General features: G+C 22.2%; 2 protein-coding genes across 2 annotated transcripts; both read right to left on the bottom strand.

The window, feature by feature from the left end:
- Positions 1 to 1,575: 1,575 nt before the first annotated feature.
- On the bottom strand, positions 1,576 to 3,030 carry LOC128954480 (lectizyme-like). Its single transcript, XM_054300062.1, has 4 exons — positions 2,970 to 3,030; positions 2,641 to 2,890; positions 1,866 to 2,373; positions 1,576 to 1,773 (listed from the first exon to the last, which is right to left on the bottom strand). Exons 1-4 carry the CDS (start codon positions 2,989 to 2,991, stop codon positions 1,594 to 1,596), a joined length of 960 nt encoding a protein of 319 aa, XP_054156037.1. The 5' UTR covers positions 2,992 to 3,030; the 3' UTR covers positions 1,576 to 1,593.
- A 5,558-nt stretch (positions 3,031 to 8,588) lies between these two features.
- Positions 8,589 to 10,346, bottom strand: LOC128954451 (plasma kallikrein-like). The gene is made up of 5 exons (XM_054300031.1): positions 10,334 to 10,346; positions 9,985 to 10,237; positions 9,312 to 9,774; positions 9,127 to 9,217; positions 8,589 to 8,608 (listed from the first exon to the last, which is right to left on the bottom strand). The coding sequence occupies exons 2-5, from the start codon at positions 10,131 to 10,133 to the stop codon at positions 8,589 to 8,591; spliced, it is 723 nt and encodes a 240-aa protein (XP_054156006.1). The 5' UTR covers positions 10,134 to 10,237; positions 10,334 to 10,346.
- Between the last annotated feature and the right edge of the window lie 9,497 nt (positions 10,347 to 19,843).

The following is a 19,843-nucleotide window of genomic DNA, read 5'->3' as shown; positions in this document are numbered from 1 at the left end:
AATCTGTTAATTAAATACAGAATTAATACATAATATATATATATATATATTACATATATTTGATTCCTTTAACCAAAAAACAGTTTTATAAGTAAACAATATATAATATGAAAATTTTTGAATAACAGAAAATATCATATTCAACATTAATTGTTGTATATTATAGCCTAACTTATACTATATATATATATATATATATATATATATATATAACATAAACCACTGGCCACTTAAACCAATAAAACTGGTCAATAAAATCAGTTTTTAGGCAATCAGTGGCCAATTTCCATACGACATCATCGTCCGAGTGATGGCCGTATCAATGTGTCTCCGATGATGTTAATTGAGTCGATGATGATATTGATGTCTAAATTAATATTAATATATCATAAATATATAAATATTTATATAATTTATTTTTTTAAAAAAATACAAATATTATATAAATACATTATACAGTATTTAAATAAGTATTATATTTTATAAAGTAGATGAAATTAAAATATACTACACTAATAAATTACATTTTTTTAAAAACAATATTTTCAATAACAAAAATATAAAATTCAGTTTCATATCTATAGTAAAAAAATAATTTTCCTAAAATAATGTAAATTTGATGTTTTAAATTTGTCAATAAAAAAATATTTTAAAAACATTTCATTTACACTTTGATTCACAAGTAAAATATATTTAAAAAATTTGTTTTATTAAAAATATTTATTTCAAACACAATATTTTTATTTATAATTATAATACATGTATTATTAAAATAAGTTATATATATATATATTTTAATACAAATGATGTGTATAATGTAATCACAAAAATACTATAAAAATTATAAAAATACATTTAAAAGTTATACAATAATAAATTTATACTTATACTGTATATAGATTATAGTATACTATTATATTTATATAACTATTAAATAATTAATTAATTAATTGATAACTAATCATCTGATTATTATCAGTAATTATTTGGAAATATGTTATAATATTTATTGTAATATTTTACAACAAAACTAATTTTACAATTTTATTTAAATTTAACTTTTATTCAAACAAACAAAAATATTTTAAAAATTCTATTAAAATTTATCTTTTATTCTGACAAAACAAAAAATAAAATGTATTTATTTGTGGGTGGGGGGGGGGGGTTATGATATATTATTTTTATACTGTATATAGTAATTAATTATTACACTGTACTAACACTATATGTGTCAGGCAACTAAATCTAGTAGTGGTGGTAGTGGTGGTAGTGGTGGTAGTGGTGGTAGTGGTGGTAGTGGTGGTAGTGGTGGTAGTGGTGGTAGTGGTGGTAGTGGTGGTAGTGGTGGTAGTGGTGGTAGTGGTGGTAGTGGTGGTAGTGGTGGTAGTGGCAGCAGCAGTAGTAGTATTTAAAATAATAATAATAATAATAGTAAATAGTAAATTAAACTGTATTTTATAATATATTATTGCTAATAGTAAACAAATTAAATTATTTATTGAATTAACATTTTTCCCGTATTTTAATATTGTATTAAATCTCTCTCTCTCTCTCTCTCTCTCTCTCTCTCTCTCTCTCTCTCTTTCTCTGAAACTATCCATTAATTTGTTGTTTAATCCAATTAATTTTTGTTAAAACTTTGATGAATGTCATATTCACCTGTTCCTCTAATACACACTTATAAGTAACTTTATATAGCCTAGTACTGGACGCCACACCTATTAGGACAGCCCTACCGTTGATATATTCTATGAGTGGACCACCAGAATCGCCCTATAATTTAAATTAATTGATTATAAAATAATTTTTAATTCATATTTTAGTTTAAAAATATATAAACACCACTCAAACACTCACTCACTCACATTGCAAATATGGGAACCGCCGGGAAATGGAAAGACATTGACCGTCAAGTGATTGGGATTATCATTCGGTTTGACCGGCAATACCCGAGTCCAACCCATTTGTAGCCGATTAGGTTGGATGTGATCATCGATTAAGTAATACTTATCTTCTTTAGCTATTAAACCAAAGCCGGCAATCAATGCATACTTATAGCCGCCGCCGGTGTTGTTGCGACCAATTTGCGGCAAACAAATAGAATTTATGTGCCGATAGTATTGACCACTTTTTGCCGTAAAATTCATTGGTTTCATGACTTGTATTAATGCAATATCGTTGTCATCGCTAACCCGATTCGTATAGTTTTCATGTATTATAAATCGTTTGACTCCATAGTCGTCTCCTTTATCATTGATGTCCACAATTCCCGGATATACTTTCCAATTGCAAACATCCGGCAAACAATATTCCATACAATGACCGGCCGTAACGATCCAATTACGGTTGAGTACCGAACCCGTACACCTGGAACTGTAGTATAGTATAGTATAACATAAATTTCTATATATATATGTTCAATGTTGGATCTGGAGGCGCTATTAGGGGATGGCGGTAGGTTGTGGTGGGGCTGAGATATGATAAAGCTATCTTATCCTTACTGGAGATTATCCTAGATTTATACTCACCCACCAACCCACCCACCCAACCAACCAACCAACCAACCACCCAGAGAGTTATTCATACAAAATATACATGTATATATATATATATATATATATATTTAAAAAGTCAAAATACCTGAGTTTGTTGTCTCTCCACTCCTCGATGTATACAATATATGGTAATTCAGCCCTCTTTGCGTCCCTTCCGTTGACTATTGAGGAAGTGTCCATTAAATCACGACTACTGTGCCATTCAAAGCACCGGTCGGTCATCACTTGCGACTCACGACCGATACCACAGTCAGTAGTGTTAGTAATGTCCGGATAATCACCGATTTGTAGGCCAAACACAACAACATCAACAACATTGCAAACACTGATAAAGACTTTAAAAGTTTTTATAATTATTTTTTTTGTGTTAATTTTATTATAAATATATAATAATTGTAATAATAGTTTACTTACACAACACTATCAAACAAAACATTTTTAACAATTATCCAAACATTAAAAGTTTTAATTAGAAATTTAAATATTAATATTATTTAAAATTGAATAAATATGTAGTTTTTATAAAACAATTTTATTTTAATATGATTTTCATAAAATACTTAAATTTCATAAATTGATATTTTATATGTTTTTTTAAATTATTTAATAATAAACTTAAAAATATATTTGTGTTTTTGTTACTCAATCTTAACAAATACTATGTAATAAAATACATTTTATAAATATTTAAATAATAAATTTAATAAAAAAAATTATTTATTTAATTTCAAAGTAGTAGTAGTAGTAGTAGTAGTAGTAGTAGTAGTAGTAGTAGTAGTAGTAGTAGTAGTCAGTAGTCAGTAGTACTCAGAGCACAGATCAGTGACAGTCAAAGATCATAGACTAATGAAGTCGAAGAAGGGCTGCGACGGCGGAGAAGTGATTGTCGTTTGTTTAGATAAAACTGTTGTCCARAGCTTTCTCGATAGTCATCCAAATAATGATTATTAAAATTACTGTACAATTAATAATTAGTGATATATATATATATATATGTAAAAAATAAWTAAATAAWTTTACATTTATATTATATTTTTTTCTATGAAATTTACAAATTAATAATTTCAATTCATTGATTTTGTTTTTAGTTTTTTTTAAATTTATGAAACAATAAATTATATAAATATATATATTTTTTTATTTCAAAGAATTTATTAATTTAATTAATTTAATTAATTCCAACAACAAAAATAAGATAAATATTTTTACACTTATAAGACTATAACTTATAGTATTATCCAATACTTAATAATATTAATAATAATAACTATTTTTTTTAAATGTATTGCTATTTATGTTGTCTCATATTTTATAAAAACTATTGATAATGTGATAATAATGTTGATTATACTGAAAGCCATATGCGATACCAGTGTCCGCCTATTGTCTACCGGACTGATGTACATATCGTTTGACGATTGTTTCAAACGATTTATGATATCAAACGCCCGTCGATACTGTTTACGTGTTTCGGCGACACCTAAATAACCACTGTCTTTGATAAAGCGATTTTCCAGGTCATCAATACCGTATGTAAAGGCCCGGTAGTTTAGTGACCCAATATAAACCAATGCCACCAATGTTATCAATCCCTTTACTAATAATTGTATAAATACGTGCCAAAGTTGAAATTTTGATACAATTATTAGACAAATTGAACAGGCACATTCAATTGTACAGCAAATTATCATGCTCACAATGTCTAACCATAATAGACTATTTAATTGTTGCATGATCAATTTAAGCTGATGCAATTGATAGGCCAGTTGACTTATTTTATCGATAGTTGTATGCATTTTAAATGTATGTATGTTTTATATCAGCTGATACCATTAGATTAATATAGCCAATAATTGTTATGGTAATAAATCTAGCATTGTCTAGTGGCAAATAAATAAGTCTAACTAATAGACATTGGATTAGTTGGTGGTCATTAATCCAAACATCAATGACAATTGCTAGCATTTCCATTACCGCCACAATTGTCAAGTGTACGACAATAATTACAATGGCAGCTAACCAGCCCTTATCATCTATTTTTTGTCTAACATGTCTAATATGAACTGACCATAAAAGTTGATATATTTGTTTGCCATTTATCAACAATAATAAGCTGCCAATCAGTGTCTTAATAAAAATCATTGAATAGGATAGCAGATGAATGTCGATAAGTATCTGGGATTTGAACACAGATTTAAAACTATTGAATAAACTAATAAAACATAAAATTATTATATAAAATATGAATAAATAATTTAATAAGATTTTTAATTTTTGGTGACATTTTTGCTGATGTTTTGAATTATTGGCAATCCTATAGTGACCATTGCCGCTGTATTTTAAAAACTTGATAATATAATAGTAGCCAGAATAATTGATAGACATATTTATTAAATGTATTATTATTATTATTAATTTAAAAAATTGAAATTTTGTTTAAAGTACTTTAAATATTTGATCTAATTTGAGATAATTTTATCTCATAACACTTATCCAAAAATATATATATATAAAAATATATTAAATACAATTAATAATATTTTAAACATTCACTAACATCAATAAAATAACATTACATATTAGAAAATGTTATACAACTAAAAATGTTAATGTTGTATATCAATAGTATATATATACTGAGTTAGCCAAAAAAAACTATTAAATTATATATATACTGGTATATATATATATATATATATATATATCAGTATATTAATGTATAAATATAAAAAATTATGTTTTATCAATATTTATACTAAACATATAACACTAATAAAAAATAGCTGTTATTAAGTAAGTTTATTTTTATTAGTAAATAACATGATTACAACAAATTAAAAATCTACTTTTTTAAAAAACAAAGTATTGATATTATTGTTATAATAGTTTATATTTGTATTATAAAAAATCAGATCATAAAATAAATAATATATTTCATATTGATAATTTTAATTTATAATAATTATAATTTATATATTGCAAATAGCATAATTATACAGACTATTTTTTTAATAATAAATAAATAAATAAATTATTTATTATACATATATACCGTATATTACTATTGATTGATTTATTTTAGTCCATAATAGGGTTTAGCGCATAGGATGCCAAAGATTATAATTGTTAATACGTTTGTTATAATTGTTTTCATAATTATCATAATTATCATCATTATTGTTGTCCTCCGATAGCAAACAAATATCATATATGCGATCGCAATAAAATAGTCGACCGCATTGCCAGTCCTGTTGGCAACGGCGGTGCAGATGATGGCGGAGACCGCGGCCGCGGCTGCGGCTAAGGTGATGGTGAAAACCGTCTACAGGTGMCCACATTAACGACATGTCCAGTATAATGATTACTACTACTAGAGTAAACATCATAGTATCCATTGATTTCAATGACTGCTTCATGTTATATATATTATATTGTATATATATATAAAATATATATTATTGTCTAAATAAACAAAAAACTAATATTTTAAAAATAAATCATATAATTTCATTTAAATAATAATAACAATAATAATAATAAAATAATCTATAATCAATAAATTTAAAAAAAAATTACTTATTATTTAAAAGTTGTCTTTTTTTGTTATATTTATCAAAAAAATATATATATAATATTCTATTAATAAAATGATTATGTGGAGATTTTTTGTTTTTTAATCAAAATAACTAATAATTCAATAATTAATTAAATAAAAATACGGTATCATAAGACAATAAATTGATTAAAAAAATGTCGTTTTATTAAACTTTTAATTTAAACAACATTTTTAATATTTTTTTTATTTTTTTCAATAAAAAAACTTGTGATTTTATACTAACTGTGTAATTGAATATATATCAGTTATTTATTTATTTAATTAAATGTTAGTACCGGGTAATTTTAACACATTTAGTTTAAATTAATTTATTATATAATAATTTATATAAATATATATCACGTTTGAAATTCATTGCTATCTTCACATTAATCAGAGATATTGATTGCCAATAGTTTTCGTATTGAATTGACTTTATTGATACCATAATCAATGYCCGGATATCTATAATATCTATATAATTCCCGCATATATTTTATATCAACAGTCGTCATAGTTATCAAAACAGTGGACARCAGTCAGTATCCAGTGCTGGTTGAGTACAGTTCCCGTACACCTAGATTTGTATTTATATATTAAATTATTTTTAAAGTATAGTTTATTTAACAATAGATTACGGATGTATATATATATATATATTTATTTAGAAAATGTTATAAAACTAATGTTGTATAGTATATACAGTATATATATATATATATATACTGAATTAGCCAAAAAAAACAATAAAATTATATACATATATTTCAGTATATTAATTTATAAATATAAAATATTATGTTTTATCAATATTTATACTAAACATATAACACTAATAACAAAAATAAACAACATATCTGTTATTAAGTAAGTTTATTTTTATTAGTAAATAACATGATTACAACAAATTAAAAATCTACTTTTTAAATAAAAAAATTGTATTGAAAAACAAGTATTGATTTTATTGTTTTAATAGTTTATGAAAAATCAGATCATAAAATAAATAATATATTTCATATTTATTTTAATTTAATAATTTTAATTTATAATATTTATAATTTATATATATTGCAAATAGCATAATTATACAGACTATTTTTTATTATTTATTATATATATATATACTGTATATAACTATTGATTGATTTATTTTAGTCCAAAATAGGGTTTAACCCATAGGACGCCAAGGATTATAATTTTTAATATATTTGTTATCATTGTTTTCATAATTATCATCATTATTGTTGTCCTCCGATAGCAAACAAATATCATATATGCGATCGCAATAAAATAGTCGATCGCATTGCCAGTCCTGTTGGCAACGGCGGTGCAGATGATGGCGGAGACCGCGGCCGCGGCTCCGGCTAAGGTGATGGTGAAAACCGTCTACAGGTGACCACATTAACGACATGTCCAGTATAATGATTACTACTACTACTACTACTACTACTACTACTACTAGAGTAATCATCATATTATCCATTGATTTCAATGACTGCTTCATGTTATATATATATATATATATAATATATATATATAATTGTCTAAATAAACAAAAAAACTAATATTTTAAAAATAAATCATATAATTTCATTAAATAAAAATAATAACAATAATTGTAAAATAATCTATAATCAATAAATTTGAAATTAAAAAAAATAATTATTATCTAAAAGTTGTACTATTACTAAGATGATTATGTGGAGATTTTTTTTAATAATTAAAATAACTAATTATTCAATAATTAATTATTTAAAAATATCGGCATCATTAAGGTAATTGAGACAATAAATTAATTAAAAAAATGTCGTTTAATTAAACTTTTAATTTAAATAACATTTTTGATATTAATTATTTAAAAATATTATTATTTAGTAATATTTATTTATTTTTTTCCAAAAAAAACTTATGATTTTATATTAACAATGTAATTGAATAAATATAAGTTATTTATTAATTAATTAAATGTTTGTACCCGGTAATTTTAACAAATTATGTTTAAATTAATTTATATATATATACATTAAACAACATTTTTAATATTAATTAGAAAAATTATTATTATTTAGTAATATTTATTTATTTATTTTTGAAAAAAACTTATGATTTTATACTAACTGTGTATTAAATATATATCAGTTATTTATTAATTAAATGTTAGTATCGAGTAATTTTAACASATTTAAACACATTATGTTTAAATTAATTTATATTATAATAATTTATATATATATATAATRTTTGAAATTCATTGCTATTTTCACATTAWTCAGATCTAATGATTGCCAATAGTTTTCGTATTGAATTGACTTTATTGATACCATAATCAATACCCGGATATCTATAATATCTATATAAGTCCCGCATATATAATATTTTATATCTACAGTCGGCACAATTATCAAAACAGTGGTCAGCAGTCAGTATCCAGTGCTGGTTTAGTACAGTTCCCGTACACCTAGATTTGGATTTATATATTAAATTATAGATTATTACTATATATATATATAGTATATGTATATAAAAATAGTCAAAATACTTAATTTTGTTGTCATTCCCACTCATCAATGTATTTACAATTTATAGCAATTTAGTCCTGATTTGCTTTAATTTTTTTAAAAATTAAATTAATTATTATTTTTTATTTGGTTTAACATTTATTTTATGAATTTACGATAATTTCAATTTAATAATTTTGTGTTTTTTTAAAAGTATAGTTTATTAAATGTTTGATTTATAAAACATTAGATTAGAAGAATTTATTATTTAATAAATGTAAAACTAAAATAAACTATTAAAACTATATAGAGTTATAATATTAACTCTATCTTAACTAAAATTAGTTTTAAAAAATAGTAATATTTGATAAATAAATTTAAATTTAATTATTTGTTGTATTTTTTATTATATGGATAATCCAATCGACTTTTGTGGCAATTCTGGTAAAATCCATAAGTTTCGACTCATATGTAATACATAATCCAAATTGTAGTATAGTTCTAACGGTTACACCTATTAGGACAGCCCTACCGTTTGTATACTGAATTAGTGGACCACCGGAATCACCCTTAAAAATCCAACCAACCAACCAATACATACCAAACAAACAAACATTATAATTAACAAATGTATTAAATATATAATTTTSAACAATACTATACATTGCAAACTTGAGAACCGTTAGGCGGTTCCGGATATGTGACGGCATATAAAACATTTGGATCGTTTGGATCAATAGGATCGATGCGAACCCAACCCATTTGTAACTGATCTCTCCATTCATGTCCGGCAGTCCGACCAAAACCGGCGATTACGGCGTACTCGTAGTCAGTGTTGTTGTGATCGATAGTCGGCAAACAAATACCGTTTATCTGCCGATAATAGTAACCATTGTTTGCACTGAAATTCATCGGTATTTTCACATTAATCAATGCTATGTCGTCTTCCTCTGATTGCCAATAGTTTTCGTGTTCAATGATTTTATTGATACCATATTCAATGCCCGGATATCTAATATCTGTAAGTCCCGCATATATATTATATGTAGAGTCGGMTCTCTCATCAAAACAGTGGGCAGCAGTCAGTATCCAGTGCTGGTTGAGTACAGTTCCCGTACATCKAGCACTGGATTTATATAAAATATCAGATTATATATACATATTTAAAGTGAGTGAGWGAGAGAGAGAGAGAGAGAGAGAGAGAGAGAGAGAGAGAGAGAGAGAGAGAGAGAGAGAGAGAGAGAGAGAGAGAGAGAGAGAGAGAGAGAGAGAGAGAGTTATTAATACAATAGATATATACTRTATATATATATATATATTTAAAAAGTCAAAATACCTGAGTTTGTTGTCTTTCCACTCCTCGATGTATACAATATATGGCAATTCAGCCCTCTTTGCGTCCCTTCCGTTGACTATTGAGGACAAGGAGGAGGAAGTGTTCATTAAATCACGACTACTGTGCCATTCAAAGCACCGGTCGGTCATCAGTTGCGACTCACGACCGATACCACAGTCAGTAGTATTAGTAATGTCCGGATAATCACCGATTTGTAGGCCAAACACAACAACATTGCAAACACCGATTATAACTTTATTTTTTTAAAATTATTTGTTTTTTATGTTAATTTTATGATATATTGATACAAATTTAACTAAATTGTAATAATAAAGTTAAAAATACTTACATATTGTTATCAAACAAAACATTTTTTTAACAATTATTTAAATAATAGTTTAATGAAAGTTAAATATTAACTATAATTGAATCAATAGATATTTTATAAAACAGTTATAATTTTAATAAAATTTTTAAAAAATACTTAAATTTCTTTTTATTACTTAAATTTCATAAATTAATATTTATTTAGTCTATTTATTATTTAATAAAAAAAACTTTACATATATTTTTTTGTAATTGTAACTTAATATAAAATACTAAGTTTTTTTAAAGTAATATTTTTTTATATATATATAAACGAATTTAATTAAAAAGTATTAAACATGATAAAAAATTTTAGTGTATTAAAATTTTTTTTTATTACAGTTTTAATTTACATAATATGATATGGATTTATTGATAATATGATATTAGAAAATAAAATAAAATATTATTTTTTTTATTTAAAATCAATGTATAAAATAATAATTAGCAAAAAACACTTTTTTGTAAAATATTTAAAAATTATTGTCCACTAATAATTAAATGTAATAAATAATATATTTTATAAACTAATTTAATTTTAAAAGTTTTAATTGTAATTTTGATAAATTTATGTTTATTTAAAAATTTATAATTAGAGTTCATATTAAATTGTATAATAATTATTTAAAATTCAAATTTATCTTAAGTTAAATTTAATTAATTAATAATAATTATAATATTATATAAAAAAATATAATTAATATTTTTATATTAGTTTGATTTTTAATTATTTAGTTAGAAAAGTTGATAACCTATTGAATTAATTGTAAAAAACAAAATTAGTTTTTATTAATAAATATTAAATCATAATTAATTAATAAATTATTAATATATTAATATATTTACCGAAATAATTAAGCCTGTTAAATTTAATTTTTTATATATCCAAGTATCATTTTTCAATATTCTAACAAAACATTCTGTAATTATAAAATAAAATATAAATTTTTTAAATATTATTATTATTTTAAAAAAAAAATGTATTATTATTACCTGAATCATTATTACAGGATTTGTTAAAAAAGATTAAAGTTTCTTTATAGATAATTAACATACAGTAATACATATCACGTAAATAATCTAATTAATTAAAAATAAATATAAGTTAATTAATAAAAAAATATTAATTAAATTGTATAAAAAAATTAAATTAAATATATTTACATAATATTTCATATTTATTATCTATAGGATTGTATTTATATAGACGACAAGTACCCGTATAATAATAGGTAAAATAAATATAATCCATATATGAAATAGCAGATAGTACTTGTCTATAATTGTTTTATTTTAAAAAAAATTAATAATTTATTTTGACATATATAATAAATAAAAGTAAATTATTTTTTTTTATTAAATATTTACCCCCTTTCAAAATAAGACACAGTTGACCACTCGTTTGTATTATCGTTATATCTTTTAATAAATTGACCACCGATTGCATATAAATAACCTAAATGTGTAGTCAATGCATATCTAAAACGATTAATATTAAGTGGTTTTATTTGATTCCATGTATTAGTTAGACTATCGTATGTTTCGCATGTAATCAAATTTTTGCCATTATTTTCGCTATAATTTTCGCCACAAACATAGATAATATCATGTAATACAGAAATACTAGAAAAACTTTTTAAAAAATAAATTATAAATAATTATTTATTGAATTGTAGTTTATTTATATATATATATTTAATTAAATATATAATATATATATATATTGTTTTTAATTTTTTAAATTTAACATTTAACAAATTTCTATTAATTTATTTTGCAAATATAAACTATCTATCTATATTAAAAGTCACTTAGTATTTTATTCATTAATATAAAATTTTTAATATATATATATATCAATATATATAAAATAGGTTATTGGGAGTTGGTAGGCCAACCCTATCTTTTTGAACTTGATACTAACAGCCAAAACAACACATTACATATTTAATATACTATTTTTAATGTTTTTATTAAAATTAAAATATTAAATTTAAAAAAATTAAATATATTTATAATACAAACCATTTAGGTGTTGTTAGAAAAGATATTTGATAATTAATTGATACATCCATTGGATTAAATGATTCAACCAAATCAATGCACTTTGACTTATGAAATTAGAATTAAATATTTAATAAAATAGTAAAATTAAATTTTAAAATTTTTAATTAAATATAATTAAAATCATACTAACACGTAAATAAGTACCACCAATAGCATACATTTTGTTTTTATATGCAATTAAATTATAATTAAAACGTTTATTATAAAATGATTTAGTGTCGTGTAATTGAACTAATGTATTATTATTATTATTATTAATTATTGAATCATCTATATAATAACAATTTGAATGATTTTCAAACTTTACACAAATATAGATAATATCAAATTTTTTTTTGATAATTACTATCATTTTGATTGAATTCAACTAATGATTGTAACATATTTTGTGTAAATTGCTTTAAAAAAATATAAAAAATGAATATATAAATTATTTTGTAGTCTAAATAGTATTTTAAAGATTATAATATATAATAAATATTATATAACTATTATTATTATTATTATTATAGTATAAATTATTAATATTAATTTTAGAAATATTTATATATATATTTATAATTAAATGTTGAAAAACATTACCTGATTGAATTTAGTAATAATATTATCCGGATCAATTGTTAATACAATTGTTAGTTCAATTATTAATTGAGTTAACATATTAACACTATTGAATTTAATTTACAGTATTTGATAAAATTAAATAATTATATTAATGACAATATTTTATGTATTTTATTTTTTAATTTATGTTGATATCAGATAAAATAATTATAAAATATATTTTTTTATAAAAATTGTATAACTTTTGGCTATGATTTTTAAATAACATAATATTAAATAATATGTAATATTTATATATAAATTATATATAATTTTAATTTTTGAATATAATGTGTTGTTTTGTTGTTGTAATCATTAGTAGACTGTTATATCTTATGCTTACTTTGCATATTAATTATAAAATTAAAAAAAATAAATATTTGATAAAATCAATGATTGATTTATTTAATTATACAATACTATAATTGCATCAAATTTTATTAAATATGTATTAAATTTTTTTAATAGTGAATCAATAGACAATATTATGGGGAGAAAAAAAATCAAAAACTAAATGATAAACTTGAAAATTAGTTACAATTTAGTTAACTAATCAGTAATTATTTCAATATATATATATATATTTATAAGTAAACTAATATTTGTTACATTAAACAGAAATTTATTTTTTTAGTTTTTTAACATTTAGATAAATTAATATTTAAAAAAAAAATTATCATAAAATTTTAATTAGTACACTGTATAATGTTTATTCAAAATATAATTTATATAATAATAGTAATAATAATTATATAACTAATAATTTATTTTTTCAATTTACTAATAATACTATTAAAATCATTAAAAAATTAACATAAATAAAAAATACATTACTTTCTAATTAATTAAAATATTATAATTTTTATTATTTAATTATTTTTAATTTTATCGATAATCCAATTGATTTTTGTGGCAACTCTGATGAAATCCATGCGAACCGACTCATATGTAACACATAAACCAAATTTAATTATAGTCCTAACGGTAACACCTATTAGGACAGCCCTACCATTGGTATACTGTATTAGTGGACCACCGGAATCACCCTAACATACATACAAATATATATTTTATTGTTATTTAAGAATATATAATATATATACCAGTGTACAGATATATTGAATTCAGGGTTAAAGCAAGGTTTTGGATTTTAGGGGGGGGGGGGTAAACTGGGGTGAAATCTGCAAAATTCTTTTTAAAAAAAATCTTGGTTAGGGGTATAGGGGAAGCATAGACTTTTATTACATTTTTAAACGGCAATTTTTTCAAAAATCCAAAATCAAGGGGTGGTCAAGATAAATTCCCTAAAATTCTCATAATTTCCCTAATATTTCTATGTAAATTCCATAAAGTTCCCATAAGTTCCCGTATAAATTCCAAGGAAAATAGGTAAAATTTCAAAAAATATAAAAAATAAATAAAAACTAAAATTTTAACAAAAAATAAATATTTAAATAAAATTAAAAATTAATAAAAACTTAAATTTTAACAAAAAATAAAATAATGTATTTAAAATTAAAAAATAGTTGATAAAAGCATTAATGATACACTATGAGTTATTTTTAATATTTTTATAATTTTTAACTTTTAACATAATTAATTTTTAAAACAATAATTAATGCTTATAGTTCGAAAGAATATTTTGTTTTTTAAATATTATTTTTATACAAATATTGACTGAATACTAATTATTTAACTAGTTTTGTTAAAGCTTTATTTATATTAATTATAAAAATGAAAATATTTTCAAATTTTTAATTTATAATTTTAAAAATTATTAATAAAAACTTTAAAATATAAGTATTTATTGTTTTACTAACTTCTTAAACTATCTTAAACATTTATTTAAGTTGTAATATGATTACTCCTGTCAACAAATAAGTAATTTGTAATTTAATATTTTTTAAAAGTTATTTTAAATATTTTACTTAGTTTTAATCAATAATTAGTTTCATATAAATATTAAAAGAATAAAAACATTTAGTAAATTAGTATCAACTAAAATTTCAAAAAAAATTTAGAGGAGGGGAGGGGGTCATATCTCCTTGTTTTTAATCGACAAATTTTTCCAATTTGGTCAAAAAGTCTGGGGGAATAAAATCGCAAAATGTATCGATCTTAGATGGGGTATTTTGGTTTTTCCCCCCCCCTCGCTTACCTAACCCTGACTAAAATATATATTGTAATAATAAATTTCAACAATACTATACATTACAAACTAGGGAACCGGTAAAAGGCGGTTCCGGATATGTGACGGCATATAAAACATTTGGATCGTTTGGATCGATAGGATTGATGCGAATCCAACCCATTTGTAACTGATCTCTCAAACCATGTCCTTTAGTCCGACCAAAACCGGCGATTACGGCGTACTCGTAGTCGGTATTGTTTTGATCGATAGTCGGCAAACAAATACCGTTTATCTGCCGATAATAACCATTGTTTGAACTGAAATTCATCGGTGTTTTCACATTAATCAATGCAATGTCGTAATGGCTTTGAATATATTTATTATAGTTTTGATGAACAATCAATTGTTTGATACCATAATCAATACCCGGATATCTAATATCTATAATTCCCGCATAAACTTTATATAAACAACTGTCACAGTAATCAAAACAGTGGGCAGCAGTCAGTATCCAGTGCTGGTTGAGTACAGTTCCCGTACACCGATTACTGAATTTATATAAAATATCAGATTATATATATTATATATAGTGAGTGAGAGAGAGAGAGAGAGAGAGAGAGAGAGAGAGAGAGAGAGAGAGAGAGAGAGAGAGAGTTATTAATACAATAGATGTATATATATTTAAAAAGTCAAAATACCTGGTTTTGTTGTCTATCCACTCCTCAATGTATACAATATATGGCAATTCAGCCCTCTTTGCGTCCCTTCCGTTGATTATTGAGGAAGAGGTCATAAAATTACTAATTGTATGTAATCTAAAGCACCGATCGTTCATCAGATAAGACTGACGACCGATACCACACTGATTGGTGTCCGTTATGTTCGGGTAATCACCGATTTCTAGGCCAACAACGACACCAACTACAGCATTGCAAACACCGATAAAGACTTTTAAATTTAAAAAAAAAATAATTATTAGTTTTCTTTTGCGTTTATTTTAATTTTATGATTAATTGTAATCTAAATGTTTACTTACAAAATGCTATCAAACCAAACATTTTTATAAAAATAATAACAATTCCAGTGATTATTGCCAAACACTTATATAACAGTATAAACTAATAATTAAATGCAATAAATGATTTATTTAAAAACAATTTTAATTTAATATAAATTTCACTGAATTATTTAAAATAATATTTTATTACAGCTTATAATTTATATGAGGATTTTTGTTCACCAACTCTTCAAAGTAGTACATAACTGAATTCTATATGTCTGTCTGTCTGCTATGGGCTACAAGCTATGTGGATTAGTATTAATATTTTGATATTTCATCAACAACATAGAAAAAATGGCGTCCAAATAACAACAAAAAAATCTGTAAAATGGCGGGCAATGTATAAGAAATTTTTAATATTGTTTAACAAAAAGATTTCAATTACGATTTTTTTTGTTATACTGAATCATTTGATACCCTACATGACTATAGTTAAGTTTATTTTGTTATATTGAATCATTTGATACCTCACATGACTAAAGTTGAATTTATTTTGTCATACTAAACTATATGATTTTAATTTTTTATATTTACTTTAGATAAAATGTTCATATAGAAATGCTTTGTAGCATTCTCAACTGGTTTTCATTAAATATATCATATTTATTCTATACAATATCTAATATTTAATTATTATTTTTTGGTTTCAAAATTCAAAAACAATTTCAAATTTCAATATAATCTTAGAAATATATAATATAATTTTTAATAAAATTAATTATTATTTAATACTAAAAAAAAATCTTATAATTAATTTAAATTTCTTATTTTGTTTTAAAATTTTTTTTATATAATTTAAATATAATTCTATATATTTTAATTAATATAGAAAAATATTGTATTTATTTTGATTTATTATATATAAAAATAGTAAAAGTCTATTATCTGTTATATTAAACTAAACTTTTAATAAGTTTTTTTTTAAATTTACCAAAAAAAAAACAATTATGTATAATATTATTGCGGTCGTGGACCGAGTTGTGTGAGTTATGATGTGTGTGATTCCCGATTCACCACTATTACAGCGGTTACGGCCCTTAGGGTAGATCCGTTGCAATGATATGTGATGTACCAACTGGTTATCAACAGCCGAACAGGTATGTCTTGCTGTGTTGATTGTTGTTAATTCAGGTCCCGATGCGAACTGGTATGTCTTGCTGTGTGACCTGTGTCCGAGTGATTGTCCGGATTTAAAACACAATTATTTTTATCAATAACTAAATAAAACTAATTTATTCAATTAAAACATATATTAATTAATAAACATAGAAATTGTGGGCAAATAATATTAATTGTAAACAATTAAAATAATTAATTAAATATTTTAACATTGGTTTGAATCGACGGCAAACAATAGGTTTTGAATTACATGAATATTAATTGTATTAAAAAGTTGTTAACAGATTGAGTGCACAAATACTAATAACATTGAAATTTAACTAAAAATAATTGTATAAAAAATTGTATTTAACTAATGTTAAGACTTATTTTTGTAATTATATATTTATCAAAAATCTAATATAACATTTAATTATAATTGAAATATAACTCCTAATAACATAGCATAAACTTTAATTATTATTATTATTATTAACTACTTAAATTTTTAATATATTAGCATACAAGTAGATAATGCAATAAATTATATAAAGTTAATAATACTGTAATAATAATATATTTCAAACAACTTCAAATAACTTTATTAGAAATTTTTGAGTAAAAATATTTAAACATTATTTCAGCATATATTGTATATTATTTAATAATAATAATAAATAAAAATAAAATAATAGTTATATATATATATATATATCAGTATATAATTAATGGGCAAAAAATWATTTTATTTTCATGAAATTAAATTTGTTTTATTTTAATTTGTTTTTTTAAATTATTTTTTTCATTTGTAAAATAACTCATAGACATAGTGCATGAATATTATAAATATAAAATAATATATACTGTACTCTCTCTCTCTCTCTCTCTCTCTCTATATATATATATATATATATATATATATATATATATATTAATAATGTCAATGGCTTACAATTAAATAGTAAAATATCAMAAATATATGYATAATAAAAATTAATAATTAGTTGTTAGAKTGCATTTAAWWTTAGTCWAATAAAATAAAACAAAAAAAATAACTTTATTTATAAATACAGTATATTACATGAATATACAAATATAWATTATAAATATATCCATAATAATACTTATTATTATTATTAAAATTTATTTCATTTCTAAAAAAAATTATTCATACAATTCAATGATTAGTATTATTTTTTAACTAAAAATAATTCAAAATATATTTTCCAAAAATTACTCTGTAATGAAACAGATTAATTWAATTTAAATAATTTAATTATTACTAATATTTATCATATAWCTTATATTSAATATATATATATATATATATATATATTGTAGTATCCAATACGTTATCTAAAACTAATTTAGTTATAAATTATTTTCTATATTTAAATTCCCAGTAATTTTTGTATACTTTTTTATTTTATATACTATTTTTATGCTAAATTCCTAGTAATGTATTTCAACMGGTAATCCYCTTTTTTTACCTACAGTTCCTAATACTAAGTAATGTAGGACTAGGTGTGTGTATGTAATTAATTCACCGGATATTTAGCTTATATAACACATTTGACTTATTAAAAAAAACGTATCGATCTATTCAAGACACGTCACAACTTAATATTAATAATATATATATTAATTTTGTGAAAAATTAATTTAAATAAAATCAATATTTAAATATTAGTTATTATAATTAAAAATTTTTTATTTGTGTAATTTGTGTTTAATTAAATTTACAATATAATTATCAAAGTAAATTAGAAAATATTTTCAAATTATATTATGTATTATATATATATATATTATATATATATGTATTATATATATATGTATTATATTTATCATATACAGTATACTTATTTTTTCAATACAATTATTAATGCAATTATTATTTCTAATTTAAATACTACAATATTAATAGTTATAGTTTAAATATTGTATTATAAAATCAAATATATATATAAAATYTAAATAACTATATATTTTCAATWCTAAATATATAATTAWATTTAATTTTTAATTRTGATAATATATTTATATATAAATTAAATTAATWATGAAAGTAATCAAAAACTTAATTAATATTTTTAAGATTATTTATGTATTAATYTATACRACAAGTGTATTGATTTACAAWTWTATTTATWTKTTAATTKATAATTATGTCAATAATCRCAATAATATTAAAGATTTAATTGAAAACTTTGAACACTATATTCAATGCAATTATCTAACATTTTTTGCCACAATTGATGATCAATACTATAGGCGACCGTTAAGTTGGAAACGTGTGTCGATTGCAATAGTATTAAAATTGTGTTGTATTTTAATTATTATTAGAYTTATTATTRTTTGCAATACTACTGATCCCTATCTATTGGCACTGGTAGGYGATWKYACACATATATTGGGCAATCGTTATCTATTATCTCAGATGWCGGCATTAATACTAATTAGTTTAACGATAATCAATATAAACTGGTTATATCAGGATTGCAATGATGAAAACTATTGGCATTTTTGGTCAA

The sequence above is a fragment of the Oppia nitens genome, unplaced genomic scaffold (genome assembly GCF_028296485.1).
Source record: "Oppia nitens isolate AA-2021 unplaced genomic scaffold, nextdenovo-longstitch-racon4-pilon3 scaffold27_pilon_pilon_pilon, whole genome shotgun sequence".
Taxonomy (NCBI): Eukaryota; Metazoa; Arthropoda; class Arachnida; order Sarcoptiformes; family Oppiidae; genus Oppia; species Oppia nitens.
Note: the sequence above shows the minus strand (reverse complement) of the source record. Positions and strands in the feature narration are given on the sequence as shown.

Coding starts and splice junctions, on each gene's coding strand:
- LOC128954480 (XM_054300062.1), bottom strand. CDS start 2,991: ATGTTTTGTTTGATAGTGTTGT. Junction 2,374..2,640: donor TGGAGAGACAACAAACTCAG/GTATTTTGACTT, acceptor ACTATACTACAG/TTCCAGGTGTACGGGTTCGG. Junction 1,774..1,865: donor GCGGTTCCCATATTTGCAAT/GTGAGTGAGTGA, acceptor TTTAAATTATAG/GGCGATTCTGGTGGTCCACT.